Below are 23255 nucleotides of genomic sequence, written 5' to 3' on the forward strand. Positions count from 1 at the left end.
GTTTTTGTCTTATATTTTCAGTTTTGTTTTTTGTTGTTTTTTATTCAACTCCATTTTTTTCTATTCCAGTCACATTGATCCAACAGTTAATACCAGGTGTGGGCCAGTAATGGTCTGCTCTAAAACTAATGCTTATCCATGTTTTCATCGGCCTGCAGGTTTTCCTCGTGACCTTCAAGGTCTCCGACACTTAATTATAGACAAACTAGAGAAGCATGAGGAGCCCTGGCCCCCAGCCTGCCCCCCCCTGGAACCTGCCAGGTCAAGACACAAACAAGCACTTCATTTCAAGTTGCCATTATTCTACATAATGTTTAGTTGAATGGTTTTTGCTCTTTATTCTACCACCATATACCACTAAGTTGTATCATTCCATCTTTTTGTCTTTTAGCTTTGAGGCACCACTTCAGAAATTAAATTCTTCTTTTTTAACTTTTCTTTTGTAAATAATGAAACCTAGCTCAGGGTTAAGCCTACATTCTTTGATTCATGTCAGAAATTCTTTATTGCATCTTAGTCTTTTGTGATGAGTTCGCAGTGTAGAGAGTCAAGGAAACCAAAAAACAGATGGATCCAAATGAAATAAAATCCTCTGTTTATTTCTTATTCATACGTTAGTTTCCCATACCTGTTCAGCAACATCTTTATCTCTGTTCAGCCACAGTTACTATATTAAACTCTCTTAGATTTTATAGTGATGTCAAGTTTTGAGTGACTTCAGAGCCTTATTTTAGTCTCTGTTTGGTGTTCCTTTGTGTCCAGTCAAGCAGAGATTGACAGCTTCTTCGAGACCAATAACGTCCAACACCTGGCCTTGATCTTTGAGAATGTCAATTCTTACGTAGGCCGAGAGGTAACCACTGGTGTTTCCATCATGCTGCCGCATACCTTTTACTCTTTTAGTCTTATCTAGTATCGTACTAAATACAGAAAATTTTACTATCCCACAATACACATAACAGAAGTGCAAATGCTGCTGCAGCCAAACCAAAAAATAAGCTGTCATATCTTTTTTTGTGTGTGTGTTTGTGCACTTTGTTCATCAGGTAACGCTCGACCTGTTACAGTTTGATAACATTGCAGTACGGAGAGTCCTGAACACTGAGGAGGGTCTGATAACCAAACTGGGAGTTACTGAATTCCCATCATGTTACCTTTACTACCCTGGAGGCAACTACACCAGACTGAGAGTGTGAGTATATTATATTGACTACTACCCTCATAATGTTTGCAACACTGTGCACTTTTAATATATGTTGCATTTATGTTAAAGGTGTGAAAGGATTCATATTAACAACAATAAGAAATTCAAGGGGGTTTGTTTCTGCCATTAACACATGTATCCTCTTTCTTACTAATACTAATGGAACATAACACTGATTCATGCCGTGTTGGTGACAGTCAGTGACAAACACTGGAGGTCTTTCCTGACAAAGCCTTTAGGATATTCTTATTTTTAAAAAAGTTGTAAGACTAGTTGTTCCATATAGCTGTTTTTTGTTTTGTTTTTTAACTTTTTTACACTGATGTGGAGGACGCTCCAGATTGAAGAAAGGATTTAAAATATGCTTTGAGGTTAGGACTGGGTGACAGCCAAAAATATTATCATGATGAGATCCTTATTTGTGTGTGTGTTTTGTTTTTTTTTCACTCTTTTCATCTGGAAATGTAGAAGTTGAGCATGCAAATGATAAAATGTTTTTTCATTGTCAAATTTTGGAAAATAGAATTTTGAAACGCTGTTTTCCAGACCTTGAAAAGTCTGGAATTTTGTGTAAAAGTCTTAAAGTATGGAAAAAAGTTTCTCTCATAGTCAAATTTTAGAATATGCTCAAAGGCACATAATCTTGTAAGATAGGAAATACATGAGGAAAGCATATTAAAAAAAACTTTATGATTTCACTAACTGGATGGTACTGGAATGATTCTAGTGAAGCTTGTTTGTGTGATATTCTTGCACGTTTGTGATTTTCATGTTTTGAAAATGTTTGTCAGTAAAACATAATTTACTGCAAATTATGCATTCATTCATACGTCTATTAAAATGAACTTTTCTACTACACACAACAGGTACAATCTCAACCAAAAAAGTAGGCACGCAAGTATAAAAGTACATAAAGTTAAAGTCAAAATAGCAGTTTTGAAAAAGTCTGGAATTTTTATTTGGATAAAGAGTAAGCTTCTTGTTTACAGTCTTAGTTATGATGCCTGTTTTTGTCTGTATGGTCATTCAACATACTCTGTGCTGAGCAACAAGTCAGCTGAATACTTTATCTGTGGTACATTGTCTACTGTATTGAAACAAGAAGGGGAAGACAGTGTCGCTATTGTTGTGCATGCATTCACCATGATCTGGAATCTAAAGCAGGCACACATCTCTGTATTAGTGAATCAAAAGTTCACCAGCCAGCATTTGCTGCATATTTTGCCAAGCTGTTCCCAAAATCAACTAATTCAACAAACAGTATTTCTCTATCATACAAATTTATTTGATTCCAAAACAGTGACATAGGATCAGAACAGTGAGTGGATAAAATAGTTCAGATAAAACATTTACAGCCAAATGTATCCATGCTCAATGTCATTCAGAATCACTTCAAATGTGTCTAATAAGACCTGCACTTTAAGGTCATTTTGAAGTTCATTCCAAGCAGGGGGAACAGGAAACCTGAATACTCTTTTTCCCATGGGCCTTTGGATACAGTCAGTGAGGATAAATCCTGGTGTTGGAAGACTGTAACTGCTTGTACTTTTTGATGGAAGCCGACCTAAATAGACTCAAACAACAACAGGGCAGTGTTGAAGTCTGAGGGTGGATGAGGAGGGAGACTACAGGAGCATTCTAATTATATTTAGGAACTTACTATACACTGACATAGCAGATACACAAATAAAGCTAGTAGGTGGATGTAACTGGAAGGTGTGAGGCCAACATGAGCTGTGTTTGTACATAATTACAGCACGGACATCTTTGTATGCAGACTTTACAGACTTTACTCTCACCATGTTACAAAATAATTTCAAATGACCTTGATCTGTGACACAGAAAGACAAACTTTGTTCCCCTTCAGTTTGTGTTGTTCCACATGAAACAATTTTGCTTTCTGCCAAAAAGCTCCATCTCATTATCTGAACCCCTATTCATAGGAATACTTTTAAACATCTGGCCTCTTAATGGGATCAGAGCATCAAAATCGCTCCCATTATTCACCATTATAAAGCGGCACTGATCATTCTTCACCCTGCAAATTCATCTGCTGTTTCTGCCTCTTTGTTTGGTGGTTTCAATAACTTGGCATGCAAAGAGGACTCTTTTTAGTTGACAAATGCAAAAAGGAAATGATTTATTGCTGATTTATTTATTCACCCTCCATCTCTCCCCTTCCAACCCCCCTCATCTCCATCACTGTACAGAGGGGAGGTTTTTTAATTTCTTGCATGAAAACAATGCCATTGCTTTTCTGGCTTCACCTGCCAAACAAGCCCCAGCCGCACACGGCGACAGATGGCCTCCCATCATCACTGAATGTCTGATTGATCCTGGGAGAGTGGAGTGTGTGTGTGTGTGTGTGTGTGTGTGTGTGTGTGTGTGTGTGTGTGTGTGTGTGTGTGTGTGAGTGAGAGAGAGAGAGATAGATAAAGAGTGAGAGAGAGAGAGAGTGTGTGGAGGCGTCTCACATCCGTCATGCATGTAATGTGTGCTAGTCCCAGGTGAATGCATTCCCTCCCAGCCCACCCTGCCTGTCTGTCTGTCTGCTTACCTGTCTGTCTGTTCACTGGCCCTGGGGATCATTGGATGAATGGCTCTACCTCCACATCTGTACACTCCCACCAGACACATAGGTGTAATTGAGTCGTGGGCCGGTGTGAGTGAGCGTGGAGCCCAGAGTATCCATCCTCCTTATTATCATCCTGTTCCAGTTTTACAACGCTCTCTCTGCCTCTCTCTCACTGTCCCTGACAAGGAGGGAAAGGAAATGAGAGGAGGATGAGAGGGAGGAAGAAGTGCATTAATGACTGCTTCCATTTCCAGATTATCACAAGACTAAATGATCAGAGATCTTCCTGTCTTTTAGTTGCACTATACTCCAGCACCATCTGTTCAATGTTTAAAATGCATTCTTGCAAATGTTTAAAATAAGGGTTAGAAAAAATAAAACGGGTCATATAGTTTTTTTATAGAGGTGGTCTGTACTGAAAACAAAAGTTTGATAACAGAATGGCTGAATTTGGTTTTATTATCCTTGCACAGTTCAAGTCACACTGATCAAATGGCTCAGCAAACACATAAAGGGGTCAGTATAGCTCTGACATTTTCATAGGTTTCTTATAGGAAAGCCTTGATTTGTCTAGAATAGATTGAATTGGATTTACAATTTGTTTGTTATAAGGCTGTTATATGTTTGCTTGTTTTTTGGTTTTTTTTTTTGTAGTTTATGTTCCTAAAAAGTGACATTATGTCAGTTAACAAAGTCCCTTTTTCTTCGCCAACTCAACCAATGTATGAAAATTGGTCTCGTTCAAAAATCTGTGGTATTTCCACGCTGGTTTTGCCAAACAGCTTCCAGAGCATCAGTCAGGTTGACCACTGATGCTGGGTGGTAAACCCTGGTGGTTTTAAGGTACTTTAGACCACATAGTGATCATCATCTCATATTTTTCTCCATCTCACAGTAATATCGAGGCCCGTACTTTCTACTCTTACGCCCTCCAGAGGTTACCAGGAGTGGTGCGGTCAGGGAAACCTCCACCGGTTAAAACAGAACTCTTACAAAACAACACAGAGGAGCCATGGAAACCCTTCAACAGGTATCAGCTCCCACAGCCACCTCAAATGACCATCTGTGCTGTACTTTTCATGACAGTGCCACTAGTGACATAAGTATTTATATCTGTATGTGATTCTGTCTTTAGGTCCAGGGTGTATATGGCAGATCTGGAATCAACGCTGCACTACTCTCTACGTTCAGAGCTCGCAGCTTATCCTTCCATCAGAGGTGCTGCCCTCAATGCTCTCAAAAAGTACATCTCAGTCCTCAAAAAGGTGAAGTCACATTACTGTTGGGTGGATTCCATTGGGTATTTGAATTGGCTTAAATGTCAAGCGTCACAATAACTTTTGTTATGTTTTTGTGCTATATAAATACAATTTGATTAACTGATTAAATATCACAGTATCTACAGCTGCAGAAATAATTGAGAGTAGATAAAAATCCATATTTGTCCTAAGTGTGTCTACGAAAATCATAGTTTTTTTTTTTCTTGTGTGCAAATGTGAGGTAAAAACCCAGCAAAAGTCACATGAAATGTTTGCTTTAATGACATCATTAAAAGAACCAACTTTCTCAGTAACAAATGACGAAGAAATTTTTTATATGAAGTTGAAAAACAATCCTGAAGCAATTAACATTCCTAGAACTGAAACCCAAAAGTTCATGGTGAAGGACTGTTATATTGAATTTCTTATGAAAATCACAGGTAAACTAAGAATATTTACAAAAATCACATTGCAATAGTTATATTTTGTTGTTTTAATAATTTATATGAACCATAAACTTCTCATTGTCTTCCCGTTTTACCCTGTACTTGCTTCAACTAAGAGAACTACAGAAGTAGGACGACAGAATGGACTGCAAAAATGTGCAGTTACACTAAGTTACCACTAGATGGAGAGTGAGACAGCATAATGTTTGTTCACACATTACAGATTTTCATCTGATGCTTTGCAGAATTTAGCTTTAGGGTCCCATTTTACAGTTTTTTTCTAATTTAATCATATTATTTTAGTGATTTCCTAACTTATTCCCTGTTGTTTTCCATCACACATAAACACATTATTCAGAACAGAAGTGGATGCCACTGATGGTGCAGGAACACAAACACTCTCCTGGGTATTGTTGACCCTCTTCATGCTGGTTCCCAGGGGCATTGAAGCGTGGCAGCCACACAGTCACCACCCACAGCCTTTACACTGGCACCGGGATTACTAAAACTGCACAGTGTGGAAAATCCACCTACTTTGCTGCCTCTTTATGGCCTGTCACTACTTTTGGTTTCACACAGGCATCCCTGCAAATATTCCTGACCATGCCAGGTCGCTGTGGTATAAACTCTTCCAGCCCATGGATTTTACATCTGTGTCCTCTCTTTGTAGCATCATCTCACTGTGCTGCTATTATTACCTCCACCAAGGAGGTTATGTTTTTGCCGGCGTTGGTTGTCTGTCTGACTGTCTGTCTGTCTGTCCATGTGCAAGATAACTCAAAAAGTTATGGATGGATTCAGATGAAAATTTCAGGAAATGCTGATACTGCCACAAGGAACAAATGATTAAATTTTGGTGGTGATCGGGGGGGTGGGCACTGATCTGCCTTGGTGGAGGTCTGCGCTCTCCAAGTGCTTTTCTAGTTCTATTTATTATATTCATCATTTATCAGTTACTTGTCAATGAAATACCAGAAAAATCAATGTTTCCCAAAAACCAACATGACATCCTCAAATGTCTTGTTTAGTCCACAAGCCAAAGACATTTACTGTCATCAGTGGGTAAAGACTCAAAAAATGTACAAGTTTTAAGAAAAGTAAATAAGTTCATTTATTTATTCATTTCATCTTAACAAATATATAAAATTTTGGAAGTCTTTGTCTCATTCTCTTATCCCATATTTCTGTCTTTTTCCTTTCTCCTTTCTTTCACTCTAATTGATAACATTTCACATTTTTTTTCGATTGCATGTTTTAATTACCTTTGACTATAACAAACATGGACAGATTATTTTGATAGTGTAAACTGGACATTTGGCAAACTATGAATATAGGCAGAATTTTGTTCTGACAGGTGCTGATAGCTCATAATAGGCTCCTCACCTGGAAATGCTGACTTTAAGGGAAAACAATAGCATTATTATCATTCTTTTTTTATTTTTGTTTTGTGAACAGTTCTGAAAGAATGGAATAAAAAATGCCATACTTTTGCCAGTCCAACTTTGTACCAGTAATAAAAATCTGCTTGTGGTAAAATTCTTAATAAAATATCTTATGTTGTGGTGTAGTCTCATAATAGCATTATTTAATAGCAAATATAACTAACGGAAAGCCTTTGTTGTAACTATTATGATTCATTTGGAAAACAATGTCAATCAAGACAGTGTAATTGTCATTTCTATGTGGTGACACCAGTCACTATTTTCAGGTGCATTCAGTCTTTTAAATAAAATAAAATTGTATAAATGCCATTTAAAATGGCATGAAACCAACATAAATAGAACAAATACATTTTAAAAATACTGGTGCATTCTTTTACATGTTTTGAATTGTTCATCTTCCCATCTCGTAATGGTCACCAAACCATTTAATAATTAAATGTATGTGTTCTGTCCATCAGTGATCCAGTTTCAAATCAAGTCAAATGTCAAAGATGAAAAGAGTTAATTTCTAACAACTGATTAATTTCTTCTGTGGAACGATGGTATTGGCTGATTAACCAGCCATCACTTTTTTCTTGTTCCAAAAGATCATTTGTGCATTAGACTTTAATATTGTACTATCAGTCGACCTGTAGTCCACACCTATTGATGGCTTTTCCCTTCAGTTTTTCTGTTACTCGTTGCTCCATTTTCCCCTCATTCCCTCCACACTCTGAAGTGTGCCAGCCAGGAAAGCATGTTGTGATGATGAGGCCTGACCTGCTCGGCCTGTCCCTATTGGCTCCACACCAGGCTGTGTCACTGGCCCAGTTTGACACCAATCTCTCTGATTATATCTCAGTCTCTCTAGGGAGGAGCTGTATCAAGCTGCTGTGTGTGTGTGTGTGTATGTGTGTGTGTGTGTGTGTGTGTGTGTGTGTGTGTGTGTGTGTGTGTGTGGCCTCCCATTAGCTCCGGTTTGTTTAGTCAATAGCAGCAGGTCCCAGTGGTATTTGTAGCCTGTCCCCTTCCAGAATGGCCCTGCAGCTCAGCGGGGCTTTGTGAAGCTGAGGAGTGTGTTGACGTTCCAGCTGATCAGGCCTTGTGGCAGCCCTTATTGACTTTTGACTGAGTGATCTTGTAAAAGAACAGCTGAATCCATTCAGTCAGTCGTCTTGTTAGGAGCAGCTAATGCCAGATGAAGCCTATGCCTTTGGTGAATTTTAGGAGATGCTGGCAAAGTGTGATGTATGGCTGCAATCTCTTATAATTTGTCCAATCTACAACATCTAAAAAACAAACATGAAGTATATTTTTAGGCAATTATTCCAAAGGAAATATTAAAACACCTTTACTGATAAGCCTGTGTCCTGATACAGTACTTAAAACCTTGACTCTGATCTCACTGATGAGTCATTTGATTGGATTAGTGTGACTGTGTTCTGAGCCAGTAGGAGTGTCATCATTTCAAGCTGGTGACACCTTCATCAATAATTTGCATCTTAAATACTATAATTAGGAGAAGTGTATTGCACTAGGGCTGCAGGATTTAGTTCAAAAAATTGCGATTTTTATGGATTTGTCTATTTCCTTGGTTGTCATTGACAGATTATTGATAATTTTGAAATGTTTTAGTCAAGATCAGAAATCAAACTAAAATAAAAACATCAAAAACATACAGAACTGTAGTAGCTTTCATTTAGCATGTTTTGCACATCTCATTGCTCAGTGTCAGTGAGTCCACAATATCTCCACACACTGGACCTTCAAATTTCAGTCTTTTGCAGTAGTGACTGATGTTGCAATTCAATTAATCAGGCAGCTCTAATTTGTGTCAATTAGACTGTGATTGTTATTGTATAGAATATGCTTTTGTTTTTGTCTGCATGTTCTGAATAGGTGTGTGTCATCCCCATTCTGGATTAGATGACCTAAAAGGAAACTCTGGACTGTGGGTTGTTTATCTTTCTCTCTGTCAACATCCAAACATCTTTCTTTCTTTCTTTCTTTCTTTCTTTTTTTATATACGGTCATAATATTACTAGACTTACTGTCAGTCATTGTCAGTCTAAAGTCGGATTTATGAAACCTCTACATGTATATGAGGATTTTAAAAAGTGGATCTTGGGAAGCATGAGAGCATTACAGCAAGGTTTTTAAGGATTACATCTCTATCCTGTTTTTCTTGAAAGAAGCCCATCACCCCGAGGGTCCATAGGGTCAGGGGAATAAAAATAAAAGAATTAAGACAGGGATCTTTGGTCTAAAGGAACACGGGCTTCCCCTTTATCATGCCAAGAGTCAGGACAAAATGTTCACATACACCTCTGATTTAATATCAGGCCGTGTATGTTTAAATCACAGCTGTGTCTTAATAAGCATTTTCATTTATTAGTAAATTGGGGGTGTTTTTCAGTTTGTGGTTTCAGATCATGTGTGTTAAAGCAAGGGTGCTGTTTGTTTGCTGTCCACATTGTGGCACGTGTCTGTGTCCTACCCCTAAACCCCCCCAGGGTGGACTGGGCTTGGATTATCAAGAGGCTTCACCCTTATGTTTTACTGGAGGCCCTGGTCTGGTCTCCCGCGTCGCAGCCAACAGATGCTTCTCTCAAGAGACCCTTGCTAAAGGAGTTTGCAGTTTCTCAAGTGCTGCTGATACTAATCGGATCAGGGGTGACATATTGCTGGGGTGAAGGGGATTGTCATGGTCTAATGGGGACACGATGGGTACAGGGTTAGACGAGGTGAAGGGTTTGTGTTAAATCAAGATGGAAAGAACATTGAGAGAAGGTGGATAAAAAGATGAAAATGTTTTCTGTTCAGGAAATACATTTAGAGTACAATCAGTGATTTTCATTCAGTTCTTTACTGCCAGTGTCTAATTACACAATTTCAGTCACTATTTCAGCTGATATGTAAGATTCAGATATTCCCCAAATCTGGAGATTTATTTGACCTGAAATTACTAATTTTTTTAATAATTTATAATTTAGAAACTAGTTCCAAGAAACACAAATGTTGCCAATGATGTAAATACCAAATTATTTGAAAAATAGCCCACACCCACTTTTAAAAAGAATAATAAGGCTTGTATTCCAGGTGGCATCAACAGTTTTGTGTTTTATATAGGCGCTAGTGTTCTTTTCTGTTTCTTTACAAGAACTTTTTTCTGTCAATTTCAGCTGACAATTAATGTCATCCTAAATATGAATAAAAGATACAATGTTAATTTTGGCAGAACAGTTTCAATTTCAAATATTTCCTCTCAGACATTTTCATATTGAAATCTAAAGCATTGCCATTGTCGGCAGAGAATATGACTTTTTCACATGCTGGCTAATATCCTTTGATGTGAGCCCCTAAATCTCACAGCTGTTGAGGTGAGGACGACTGCATTAATGTTTTGATTGTATTTGTGTAGTCTAGAAGTTGAACATAGTTCACATCAGAACAGTCCCATCTCAGTAAGTTGGGGTCCAGAAGGCCTTTGAATAGTGTTGCTTTGGTGATGCTGACCTAAGCCCATTAGTGGAAAACACCTGCGCTTTCTCTTTGGTTAAATTCATACATATGTTTAATGAGCTTTTCTGACCGGTTAGAGCCCAGATCCAAATTTAAACCTTTTATATCAGTTTCTCAACAGCAGGCTGCATCCATCACAGGGCTTTGTATATTTTGTTGAAGGAAGGTTAGGTACATTTCAGTATTATTTGTATTTTTTGACTCATCTGAAAAGTAATAACAAAAATGTCTGTGTTGGTACTCTTCATTTTTCTGATTATTTAGAATCTTTTGATTAGCAGCTATTTATATACTACTTATTGCGTCAAAAAAAATCAGATCACATATTGTTCTTCACTGTAACCCATCAGGAGCAGTATGCTGAATTTGAGCTCTTAACAGACAGCTTTTTATTTTTCTGAAGCTTGTGTAGTGAGAGTTGCTGTATGAATCCCCTGTTACAAAGTAAAACAGCACACAGGATGCAGCAGGACTTTTTTAACCTTGAACAATCGCTGGGGGTTTGGTTAAGGGCTCATCCTGTTAGAGGATGGTGAATAGAAGGCTGACCCCAGACTAAAAAGACTATGCGTGTAAGATTCTCGCTGTATACAGGTGTATTTAGTGGAACAGATGGCACTAGCCAAATTAAAAAGGCTCAGTGATGCAAATCAAAAACACTCTTCCTTTCTCCCCTCATGTGTGTATCCAGTGAATGTAGTATTCAGTGACTCTACCAAAGTACAGATCGCACATACATAATGATAATTACAAATCAAAAACAGTTGAGTAATGCTTTCTAGAGTTTTCCCTACCCTCATTTTGTCACTGGGAAAAAATACTGTTTCAGTAACCATGAAAATATTTGTTGTCTCTTGGAAAAAAAATCTTGATCCCTTTAGTGTCTTTCTGAGGAACAAGACCATTATTGTGAACTATTCAAGAAACAGGCTTACTGTAAGAATAGAAGGTGCATTTAACCCACATGTATTAAAGCACTCTACTGTCTCCCATAGTCAGGGCACTCCAATGATCAGCTGTTTCTATTGTCAGTATCGTATGTGTAAAGACATGTCTGTATGCATCTGTCTTCACTCTGTCATCACTGGTGTCAGACAGACATCAGCTGGATTTCCTCTTTCTGTCCATGGACTTATCTCTGCTACTCACAGTGTCATGTTTCCACACGGTGATGGTTGCTGCCATGGCAGCAGTGGTTTAGGAAGATGTAAATAGACAACACCAGGGAGTCTGAGTAGACAATGACTAAGTGGTGGTTAGTGGCTTAGCAAATGGATCTTAATGAAGGAAGAGCCTTAAGCTTGGCTGTTGTCACATTAAAGGAAACTTGTTGATTGTGCAGAAAAAAACATTCAAACCACAACTTTTTTGTGTGTCAGCATTATAATGGTATGTATTGGTAACTGGTATTTTTGGAGTGCACATTAGAAATCTGATTACTTTCAGATACAATTTAGTATCTGAACAATTAAATTTATCTTTAATTTAGATAACTCCACTGTTCTCCAAATTGTATTAACATCAATGTTAGGACTTGGGAAATGATGCAATAATTTTATAGATTGAAAATAGATAATGAAAGATAATAATGTGCTAGCTAATACATATGGCTACAATATTAATATTAATGTTGATGATAAAATGAGCAGTTTTAAGAAATGGTGCATACCATCATTTTGCGTCTAAGATTTAATAAAAATATAAATAAGCATCATCACCACTGAATCAAGAAAATATTGATATGATGAGTTTAGAATTAAAGTAATGATTTGTTTCTGCAGCCCTGCTTGTAACTTAACAATGACCTCTTTATTTCACCCAGTGCCATGAGAAGTATTTTGGAAGATCTAATTGTAAAAATACAGTTTCATATTTATAACCATGTTTTCATTAGTGTGTAATCAGGCTACAAAAAAATAATGATTTCAGTATCTTGTTTTTTTTTTCCTTTTTATAGGCCTAGTGGTGATATCTAGTGTGTTTATGTTCCTTGGGACCAGGCAAATAAATCAGTTCAATTAATTGGGCTTTTAGCTTACTGGCCGACAGGCCGTAAGCTGTTGTCGTCATGCGGCATCCGGCGTCGTCTGTCATTTGTTGTCTGTCGTCGTCGTCGCCTGTTGTCCGTTACAAAAATTTCAATTGTCTTCTTCTTCGAAACTACAGTTCTGATTGACTTCAAACTTGGTATACAGCGTCTTTATGATGATGTCAACACAAGTTATTGAACTTATTGTGATCCGGATCTGATTCTGGATTTGGTGCGACTTTTAATAATTTCCCCATTATAACAGATAGGAAGTGGATTGATCCAATAAATCAGTAAGTATCAATGATATCAAGTTGGAATTTTAATTTTTTACAGATCTGATTGGAATATGACCAAAACATGGGCTGTTTCTGTAATATAATAAATTCACATAACTGGGTGATAATAAATGGCATCTGAATACATTTCCCAAAGCTTCTAATTTGACCGGTAAGCTACAGGGCCATTGGTCCTATTTTCATTTTCTGAAAATGGTGGAAAAATGACTAAATTGCGAAATCCTCACCTTGAGACGTTTCTTCATCAACAAAAATTTTAAATGCTGTATTTGTTCGTTATGACATATTTGTTGTGAAAATGTTTCTTCAGTTGTGATTTTGTGTTGAGTGCTTTGATATATTAAGAAAAGGTATTGAAATTACTAAAAAAAAAACCTCAAGACTTAGATTTGTTGGATGTATTGAAGTACCACTTGTCCATTTTGTTTTGTATGTGCAGTACTTCCCGGGCCGTCCTATGGTGATGAACTTGTTGTGGTCTGCTGACTCTTGGCTTCAGAAGCAGACTGGTGATGCTGTGTCCTATGAGGCATTCAGGGAGATACTGGACAACTCAGAGCAGGTGAGTTGAAACAGATCTATGATATCAATTGTAATGTAGCTTCAACCGTCTTACCATCCAAATAGCCAAACCATTAGAGGAACTGTTTTGTTCTGTTGTCCATTTTTGGGATTCACTGGTTTCCATTACATTCTGCAATTTGACAAGGAGAACAGATTTTTTTTTTTTTTAAACCATGAATGCAGACATATCAGAAGAAATAAAGATAAGAAGGAAGCTGTGACTAAAGCAGTTGCAGGGAGAGCAGGCTGGCATTGTCATCACAAAACTCTCCCAGACTGATATGAGGATATTGCTCTGGAAGTAACCTTCACTTCCTACAAGGTCACTTTGGTCTGGCCACTTTATTAATTCAAAGCCACCAAACAGATGCCTGTGGGAGCAACAAAATACCAAAAATGGGAGGAAATTTCCAACAAAAGTACATGGCACAAAAAGATAAGTTTCTTTGTAAAGAGAAGTACCTAGATATTTCAATATGTACTTTGTCCTTGTCTCAGTGCCAGCATATACAGCTGAAAATCTATGTGCTGTTGTCTTTGGAATGAAGCCTGCATGCCTCCGGTATATTGCTCCTCGCAAATTGAAAGAGTCACTTACTTACATCATTAGCTTTTAGCAAGCAAATCAATGGATCAATGAATCAATGGGAAGGTATGAATAGACTTCGCCTAAGAGGAAATGGACTCTATACATGCACGCATGCACACACTCCAAATCTTTACTATTGACATGTGAGTAACCCTGTCAATCACCAGTGATGGCAAGGTGGAGCAGGGAGAGAAACGACTATGTCAGAGAAAATATGTTGCTGGATTCAGCTGTGGCTTATGTTTAGAGATCTGGACTGCTTCTCTTCATTAGTAGGGGATCTGTGCCATTAACCTGGGTGAGATTGGCTTCACATTGATTGGAAAAAAAAAACTGCCCAGATGGGCTTTCATTAGGTTGAACAAGTTGGAAACTATTACAGAAGCTATTCCTTTTGGAGAATCTTTGTTTATTTGACAGTGTTTTTGTGTATTTGTTGTCTTCTTTAAGTTGCCAGACACTGCTTTGCCTGAAGGACTGACGTGGGTCGGCTGTCAGGGTTCACAGCCTCACTTCAGACGGTATCCATGTGGAGTGTGGACTCTGTTCCATGTTCTTACAGTGCAGGCCATGAACTCCTCAGGTACACACACATTCACAGTCTGTGATGCTATGAATGAAGGGGACCACTGAGAGTTCACAAAAGGCTCAAATGAGGATGAAGATGAGGGCTTTTTTGTGTGTCTTTGTAAACAAATTAGTCGTGGAATGTTTGCTCGGCTGACCCGGTTTAACATCAGACAAAGAGCAAGAGTGACAGACGCACGTGAAAATCAAAGTGAAGTTGACCAGGTGTTGACCAGATGTTTCTACATTTTCCTTTTATGTTTTTGTCCAGTTTACTAAAATTGCCTCATTGTGACATTGTAAAAAAGGATTATCTTAGATTAGGGGAATGTTAGTGGTTAATAAAACAGGCAGATGACCAGAGGTTCCGCTCCTGGCAGTGTTGTTAATCTCTCTTCAACACACACACACACAGAGGTTAATCCCAAGGTTTACAGACCATCATGTGACTTGCAGATGGGCTGGCCAAAAGAGTTTCCATCTGGACCCCACAGACCACTGAAGGATACACAAACACACACACACACACACACACACACACACACACACACACACACTGTACAGCATTGATCTGAACATAAAATAGAATTCATTTATAGACAATCAGTACACCATTAAAAGGTGTGAACCCAACACGTCCCATCCTTGTTTCATATATAGCAAATACATTCAGACTTCCACTGGTTCATCTCTAGGTCCTGCTAAGCCAAGAACAAAAGCAAAACAAATCAGCCAAAATATGTTTGTGGACTGTTGAGGCCCTGAGACAACAGCCCGGCCACCATTCACACAGAGTGTTAACTGTATTTAATCTTCAGACTGAGTTATCCTATTCGCATAGATTATTCAACTCAATATGGGGTTGACCCAGCTCTGTTTGACTCCTGGCCTACATAACCGTGGGAATGCAGGAGGCTGTGGGTCTGCACAGCCATTAGCAGCCTTTCAACCTGCACTGCAGCACATTGTAATGTACAGCCGTACAGTAAATACATTAACCAGAGCAGGTGGTTATGTTTTATATGCAAATTAATGACAGTGATTCTTCCAAACATCCTTCTTAGCCATGTTATTACAGTGGTAGTGGCAGTTTGTCAGTTTGGTCCACTACTCTGGTCTAAAGTGAAAGATTCCAATGACCACCACATTGACTGAAAAACAGCTATGAAATTTACTGGTAACAGGTTAAAATTTTCACCATACAGAACAACTTTATTTATTTTAGACTGCAATTTTTCACTTCAAATAGACATTAATAACACCATTAAAAATATTTCCAAAGAAATGTATCCATTGTTGATAGATGTATCAAATGGTTCCCAGGTTATGTATATATGGCAAACATCCCTGGGATTGGAGCTGCCCCGACCAAAGAGTCACTGCCTTTTCGTGGTTTGAATAATTAAACATACACTATATTGCCAAAAGTATTTGCTCACCTGCCTTGACTCGCATATGAATTTAAGTGACATCCCATTCCTAGTCTATGGGGTTCAATATGACATCGGTCCACCCTTTGCAGCTATAACAGCTTCAACTCTTCTGGGAAAGCTGTCCACAAGGTTTTGGAGTGTGTTCATGGGAATTTTTGACCATTCTTCCAGAAGCGCATTTGTGAGGTCACACAATGATGTTGGACGAGAAGGCCTGGCTCTCAGTCTCCGCTCTAATTCATCCCAAAGGTGTTCTAGGGGGTTGAGGTCAGGACTCTGTGCAGGCCAGTCAAATTCATCCACACCAGACTCTGTCATCCATGTCTTTATGGACCTTGCTTTGTGCACTGGTGCAGTGTCATGTTGGAAGAGGAAGGGGCCAGCTCCAAACTGTTCCCACAAAGTTGGGAGCATGGAATTGTCCAAAATGTCTTGGTATGCTGAAGCATTCACAGTTCCTTTTACTGGAACTAAGGGGCCAAGCCCAGCTCCTGAAAAACAACCCCATACCATAATCCCCCCTCCACCAAAATTTACACTTGGCACAATGTAGTCCGACAAGTATCGTTCTCCTGGCAACCGCCAAACCCAGACCCGTCCATCAGATTGCCAGATGGAGAAGTGCGATTCGTCACTCCAGAGAACGCGCCTCCACTGCTCTAGAGTCCAGTGGCGGCATGCTTTATACCACTGCATCTGGCACTTTGCATTGCACTTGGTGATGTATGGCTTGGATGCAGCTGCTCGGCCATGGAAACCCATTCCATGAAGCTCTCTGCACACTGTTCTTGAGCTAACCTGAAGGCCACATGAAGTTTGGAGGTCTGTAGCCATTGACTCTGCAGAAAGTTGGCGACCTCTTCGCACTACGCGCCTCAGCATCCGCTGACCCTGCTCCATCACTTTACGTGGCCTACCACTTCGTGGCTGTGTTACTGTCGTTCCCAAACACTTCCACTTTCTTATAATACAACTGACAGTTGACTGTGGAATATTTAGGAGCGAGGAAATTTCACGACTGGATTTGTTGCACAGGTGGCATCCTATCACAGTTCCACGCTGGAATTCACTGAGCTCCTGAGAGCGACCCATTCTTTCACAAATGTTTGTAAAAGCAGTCTGCATGCCTAGGTGCTTGATTTTATACACCTGTGGCCATGGAAGTGATTGGAACACCTGATTCTAATTATTTGGATGGGTGAGCGAATACTTTTGGCAATATAGTGTATATTTGCATATAAGGAAAGTAGTTTGAGCTCTCCAATTATTATATCCACAAATGTACAGTATATCAAGGTGGACTTTACAATGTCGTTTCACGTTGCTGTGTAAAAAAATTATGCCAAAATCCAGCTGTCACAGGAGCTGCCATGTCTTGTGTGTGACACAGTTTGTGTGTGGGTTCTGGAGTATGGGAGTCCTGCCTAATGGGCTTGACATAACTTCCCACAATTTATTAATAACAAACTGTTGGAAAAAATGACATTTTGAACACATGTCTGCCAGCTGAAATCTACCAAAAATGGTTGAAATCATATTTTGGAAAAAAGAAAACCAACAAAATTAAGACTCATAGCTCGATCTTTTTTGTGACTATATTTCCCAGAGCATGGCTATAAGCTCAGTCTACTTTGTTGTTTCATACACTCCATGTTTCATGTAACATGAGTGACTTTCTGTCTGTTAAATGTTCTGGTGTTTTGGCTTTCTCTTTCAGATCCCCAGGAGGTTCTGTCTGCAATGAGGGACTACATTGGTATATTCTTTGGCTGCAGGCCATGCGCTGAACATTTCAAGACCATGGCAGAGGAGAGTATGGCAGAAGTAATTACCACAAAAATGGCAGTACTGTGGCTTTGGACCATCCACAACCGTGTAAATAACAGACTGGCAGGTAAGAGGTCTCTCTCCTTTCAATTAAATGTTTATGTGTATTCTAGCTTTGACCCAAAATAAGGCACATTTCATTACCACAATTACCACAAAAGACTTTATGCAGGCAAAAGCACAAAAAAAGAAAGAATGATAAAACAGCAAAAGCAAGCAAGAGCACATATATTATAACCATAAAACTGATGTCATGCAACACATTCCACCGATATATCCAGAAATACAACCTGAAACTGTATTACACAAAGAGGAAGGACTATGATTTAGTGAGTTCTCTGGACCCAAGTTTGTCTCAGACAGACTGAAAGAATGTTAAGCATGTCTGTGAAAACATCTTTTCATTGCTCTTAAATGAAGGTTCAGAAAAATGTGTATATATGTCATAATGCAGCAAAAACATTACATTAGGAACTGTTGAACTGAGAATTAGATATCCCACACTGGTTTATCTCACCTGCTTTCCATCATTTTCTACACATGATGTCCTCCTGGTCACTTCTTCGTAATAAGACTAAGGGGGGTGAGGGGAAGACAAAGGATGGATCCTCAGATCAGACACCAGCTGTCACCCCGTCTCAGTCCTTTTTGTATCATCTGTTTCTTTCTCAGTTTTCTGCTCACCTCCCGCTACCATTTTCCATCTTTCACATAACTTTTTTTATTCCCTCTCTCCATTGTCACCTCATTCATGTTTCATCTTCAGCTATTTTCACAAATCTTACTTATGCACCTTTTCTTTGTGGGCTCACACCACTGAATCTACCCGCTGTTGTGCTGTAGAACTTGTGTGTTTTAGGACTCAGAGGCCTTATGTCCTATCATATGATTAAGGAAAGTAATGCAACATTTAGGGCTGTGTATTGGTGATGCAATGTATATCCTGATTCAGAAGTGAAGTCAAAATATATCATATTACAGTTCTGTAAGTAAAACTATATATCATAATCTTTCTAAAACTGATTTTACAAAACCTATAACAGCATGAAGTTCACAGCACTGTATGTATAAAATTAGTCAGTGTTCAAGTGATGTGTGTCCAATAGTCACATGGAAAGGAGGCAAGCTGACTCAATATAACCTGAGAGTGGGCAAGGAACTGGAGAAAATGACCAATTTATTATCATCTGTATGAAATTATTACAGAAAGGATAATGATCAATAATGACATTTACTTTGTCTGTAGTGACTGTGGGCCGAGCAGTGCATTAAATGACAAAATTTCCCTCCAAAATCATAGAAGAAATGTAATTGCACTCAGCTGCTGGGAGTTTTCTCAAGTACAATGGAACTGTATACATATACTCAGAATATCTTGTTTAATAATATTTTTAATTATTTATTTATTTTTTGCAGTATTATGTTATTAATTTGTCTCATTCTAAAATATTTGAAATGATAAAATAATTCTAAAACGTTTTTTCCAAATAGAACTATTGAAGTCATCTACTGGCAATTCCTGTATTTTCCTGTATTATCGAAGTATATATTGCTGAAAGAATTTCTGTTTTAACTTTTCAATATTTGCCTACAAGCCTTGTCTATAATTCAGCAGTTAGTTTTAGTAGATACTACCCAAACATAACATTATTTAGAGGTTTTGTTTTCAATCATTGCAGTATATTTTCTGCATTTCTAATTCTTACTTGATTCAGACTTGATCCAAACCAGACTGTACAACAGCGGCTTGGCTTGAACTACTTCCTGCTCTAAGCAGTTGTTGCATCTGTCAGTGTCACTTGCACATTTATAAGTCACCTACTGCACTCTTGCTACTTTATCATTGTTATTATTCCTAGTTCTTGTCACTTTAGCCACTTTAACAAACTTGTTTATATTGTTTATATTTTTAGCTCTTCATTTTTCTATTGTATTGACACATACTGTCTTGCACTACTGTATACACTTGAATTTCCTCCTTGAGGAATCAATAAAGTATATTTAATTCAATTCCAACTTTTAACTTCCCCTTTGTTTCTTTCTGGGTTTTCACTGTTTATTACCTGCTATATCAGCACATCCATCGTACATCCTCTGTTCTCTGTGTTCATATGATTTTATTAGGCATAGGACTGTCATTAACAGCCCACTTAGTTAAATCACTGTCTTTTGTTTGTGTTGGCCGCCCCCTGTTCTGTCTCAGAGACAGCATGTGTCCTGAACAGCAGAAAGACCCTCGTCTCCCTACACACCTAAAGAGTATTCACCCCCTTCTCATCCATCTTTCCTCTCCCTGTTCCACAATTCCTGTGTCCCTCTTTTCTCTTTTTCCACTCCTCATCCCCTGGGACTCATATCCTCCGCTTAACAAGTAATAGCATAGCATCCTCTCCCCAATGGGTCCCTCAGGAACCAGCCCCTTTTTTCCCATACATACACAAGTACACACACAATTCCCAGGGTATTTTGTGACAGCAGGTGGCAAAAACCATGAAACAAGCACCAAGCCACCCATACACCCACTCCTCCCCTCTCCTGCCAGTAGTCAAGCCCCCTCCCAAACGCACAAGTTGTGGCGTGTGGCAGGCGGGGGTCCTCAGGGGATAAATGGGGTGAATCAGAGAGAGGGTGGAGCTGAGGGTTTGGCTGAGTTTGTAGCAATGAGTGGCAGCATTTCCCAAAGGACAGCACGTTCCATCCAGCCAACCCCTCCTCTCCCCTTGGCCTGAAGTGAAGCTCTTTAGCAGGCCTCCCCACCCCTCCTTTCAGGAGCAGCCATGCATGAAAGAGCAGCTATTTGTAAAGCGACCCAACAATTAATTTAGCTGGCAACAAAGAGGCCCCAGGGCCCTCAGCCTTCTTCTTGCACCAGCAGAATTAAGACCCGTGGCAGCGCAATCCTGTTGCTGCTTGTCAACAGGCGAAAGTTGATTCACATATTTACAGACAAAATCAGACGGCTGCAGCAAACCTGACTGCCTTTACACTAAATGAAGTGTTAGTTTTTGATATCTTTGCAACTGTGGTTGTAATGGTGCAGTTTTTAATAACAAAAGAATGAGGATGGCTTATACAGTAATTTTTGTAACTCTGACCCTTTAAAACCAGTTCCACCTCCTACATATTATCACATCACCAATAGGGACGGGACAAAATATCAGTAGAGGAATATACTTTATTACTCTCACTTATGACACATTATTGATACTGTGGCTCCAGAACATCAGCATTTTAAGTAAAACCCACAGCACAAGTGGGCATGTAGCAGTGTGTGTCTGATTTTTAAAAAGATTTTCTGCACATTTTTCAACATTGTTTCATTTCAGTTATTCAATTCTGTGACAACTCACAACACAATATGGGGGAATGAATACTTCACTAATGCTGAGACATACAGACCAAAAATTGTATGTAGCTATATTTTGCCTGATTGAGAATATGGGTAAAATTTTCAGTTGTAAGTCAAAGCCATACCAGATGTCACAACCCACTACCACTGATAGCAGCAGCAAAATGCTTTACACAGTCTCCTGCATGTTAGAATAACAGAACCCTTCTGCTGCCGACAGACTCCAAAGAATCACTATAAACAGATATTAGCGGGCCTAGTGACATTACAGATAAAAACTACCCATGGTGGAACCCTCTCTGTTATACACCACAAGCCAGCTGGTGCTTTCCTTGTACCAGAGAACCATAGGAGAGAGTGAGCAAAGTGAAATAAATGATAAAAATGTCATTGTTTGTAATATAGTAATTTAGTGCACACATTTTGCACTTTACCCTTTTATGGCTTTCTTCTTGTCCAGGTACAGTGGTATCTTAAGCTATTGTAGACAAACCGAGTATGGTAGAATTACAAAAATATATATATATATATATATCTTAAAAGCTTATCTATCGACAAGCTTTGAAAATTAGCATAGAGTATTAATGCTATATTATGATTTTTAAATTATATATAATTACTATTATATCACATGGTATATTATTATGATATTGTGAGTTATTCAGTGATTCCCATCCCTAATCTCCAAAGTGTCACTCTCATTTTTTGGATTTGTCCTGCACTATTTTTACTTTGACAGACTTTTTATTTATTTATTTTTTTAAACAAGCAGATGAGGCTGGACTTGAATCTGGGCTGCTGTGGTCAGAACTCTGCCTTGTAGGTGGTACATGCTTTAGCAGATGAGCTCGCAGTTCTTTTTCATCCTGTAGAGAGCTGCACAATATTAAGCCTGTGCAGTTATATAATCACAAAAGGCTGTTTTAAAGGTCCAATATCTGGTGCTATTTTGAATTCAGTGTCTCTGGGTAGAGAGTGGTGGTGAGTTTTTGTATATTTTGCACTAATTTAAACTTTGCTTTGATTTGGAAAAAAAAAAATCCACATTTGTTGCTAACCAACCATTACCATTTACTTGAGAACCAAGCAGGTAGACTTAAATCACAACACTGGCTGGTTAATTCATGCACACTTACTACAACCTAAATACATCTAAACACTCCCTTAGTAAAATATATTGAAATCTTTAGGAAGAAAAAAGCCATGTGGATGTAAAATCCCCGGACATCAGCCATACTCCAAAGTGGCTGTGATAGCTCAGTGTGGTGTGCAGTGTAAGTGAGCCTCACTTACAGAATTAGTGCTGAGGAAGCTAGTTTGACGTGCTGAACAATACATATTTATACCCGATGAATATGTATGCCCAGCAGTGATGACATCTCCGTGACAGGCCATTGTGGTAATCTCAATATAGCTGGTATGGCTAAAGTCACCCTGGCTGCAAACGTGGCAAGCTGATTAGAATAAGGAAAGAGCTGTGTGGGCACGTGCTCTCACCTGCTGAAATGTGTAAAAGCCCCCACCCACCCATCCAGGACCCACTAAAATTGATGTATCCTTTATGTAAAATACTGTATGCAGAGTACGTACACACATGCATATGACAGAGATTAATCTTGAGTGGTGGAGAGAAGGAGGGAGAGGGGATGGAGGTGGTGGAGGATGTAAATTGACAATGCTGTAAAGTGACAGACCTGCTGCTGCTCTGCCTTTTTTTTTTTTTTTTTTTTTTAACGAACACACAAACATAAAAACACACACAATGGCCTCTTGGTGACAACAAGCAATTTATTACTAGATGCTGCCTTGTGTGTGTATCCTTGTGGGCATTTGTGCACAGCTTGTGTGTAAGTATGTTTTTCTGTGTGTACACATATTTCTCTGACGGTCTGTTTCATTGTTGGATGCATGGGTGTATGTAAGTGACGATGGATGTTAGTAGCTGTGGCGACATAAAAGAAAACATGTTAAGGGAGAAAGTTTTAATTCATTAGAAGGGTGACTCCCCTCTGAGGTTTCTGTTGCTCCCATGTTCAATTTGGAGATTGGACTTGCTTTCAAAGGGGTGTGAAGGGACAGGACAGGTGGTCCAGAGCATCAAGGTCTGCCGCCTGAAAACACGGATTATGTGCACATGTGTGTATGTGGGTAAGCTGTCCACTTTGGCCACA

At 38.9% G+C, this 23255-nt stretch overlaps 1 protein-coding gene across 1 annotated transcript in view; it reads left to right on the plus strand.

The window, feature by feature from the left end:
• The window catches only part of qsox1 (quiescin Q6 sulfhydryl oxidase 1), a 31223-nt gene that overhangs the window by 3624 nt on the left and 4344 nt on the right, over positions 1-23255 (plus strand). The window contains exons 4-11 of the mRNA XM_030132658.1: positions 159-261; positions 763-853; positions 1047-1192; positions 4675-4809; positions 4915-5044; positions 13195-13317; positions 14359-14491; positions 17626-17802. Coding sequence (XP_029988518.1) covers positions 159-261; positions 763-853; positions 1047-1192; positions 4675-4809; positions 4915-5044; positions 13195-13317; positions 14359-14491; positions 17626-17802 — 1038 coding nt within the window. The remainder of the gene's footprint in view (positions 1-158; positions 262-762; positions 854-1046; positions 1193-4674; positions 4810-4914; positions 5045-13194; positions 13318-14358; positions 14492-17625; positions 17803-23255) is intronic.

Source organism: Sphaeramia orbicularis, chromosome 4 (assembly GCF_902148855.1).
Source record: "Sphaeramia orbicularis chromosome 4, fSphaOr1.1, whole genome shotgun sequence".
Classification (NCBI taxonomy): domain Eukaryota; kingdom Metazoa; phylum Chordata; class Actinopteri; order Kurtiformes; family Apogonidae; genus Sphaeramia; species Sphaeramia orbicularis.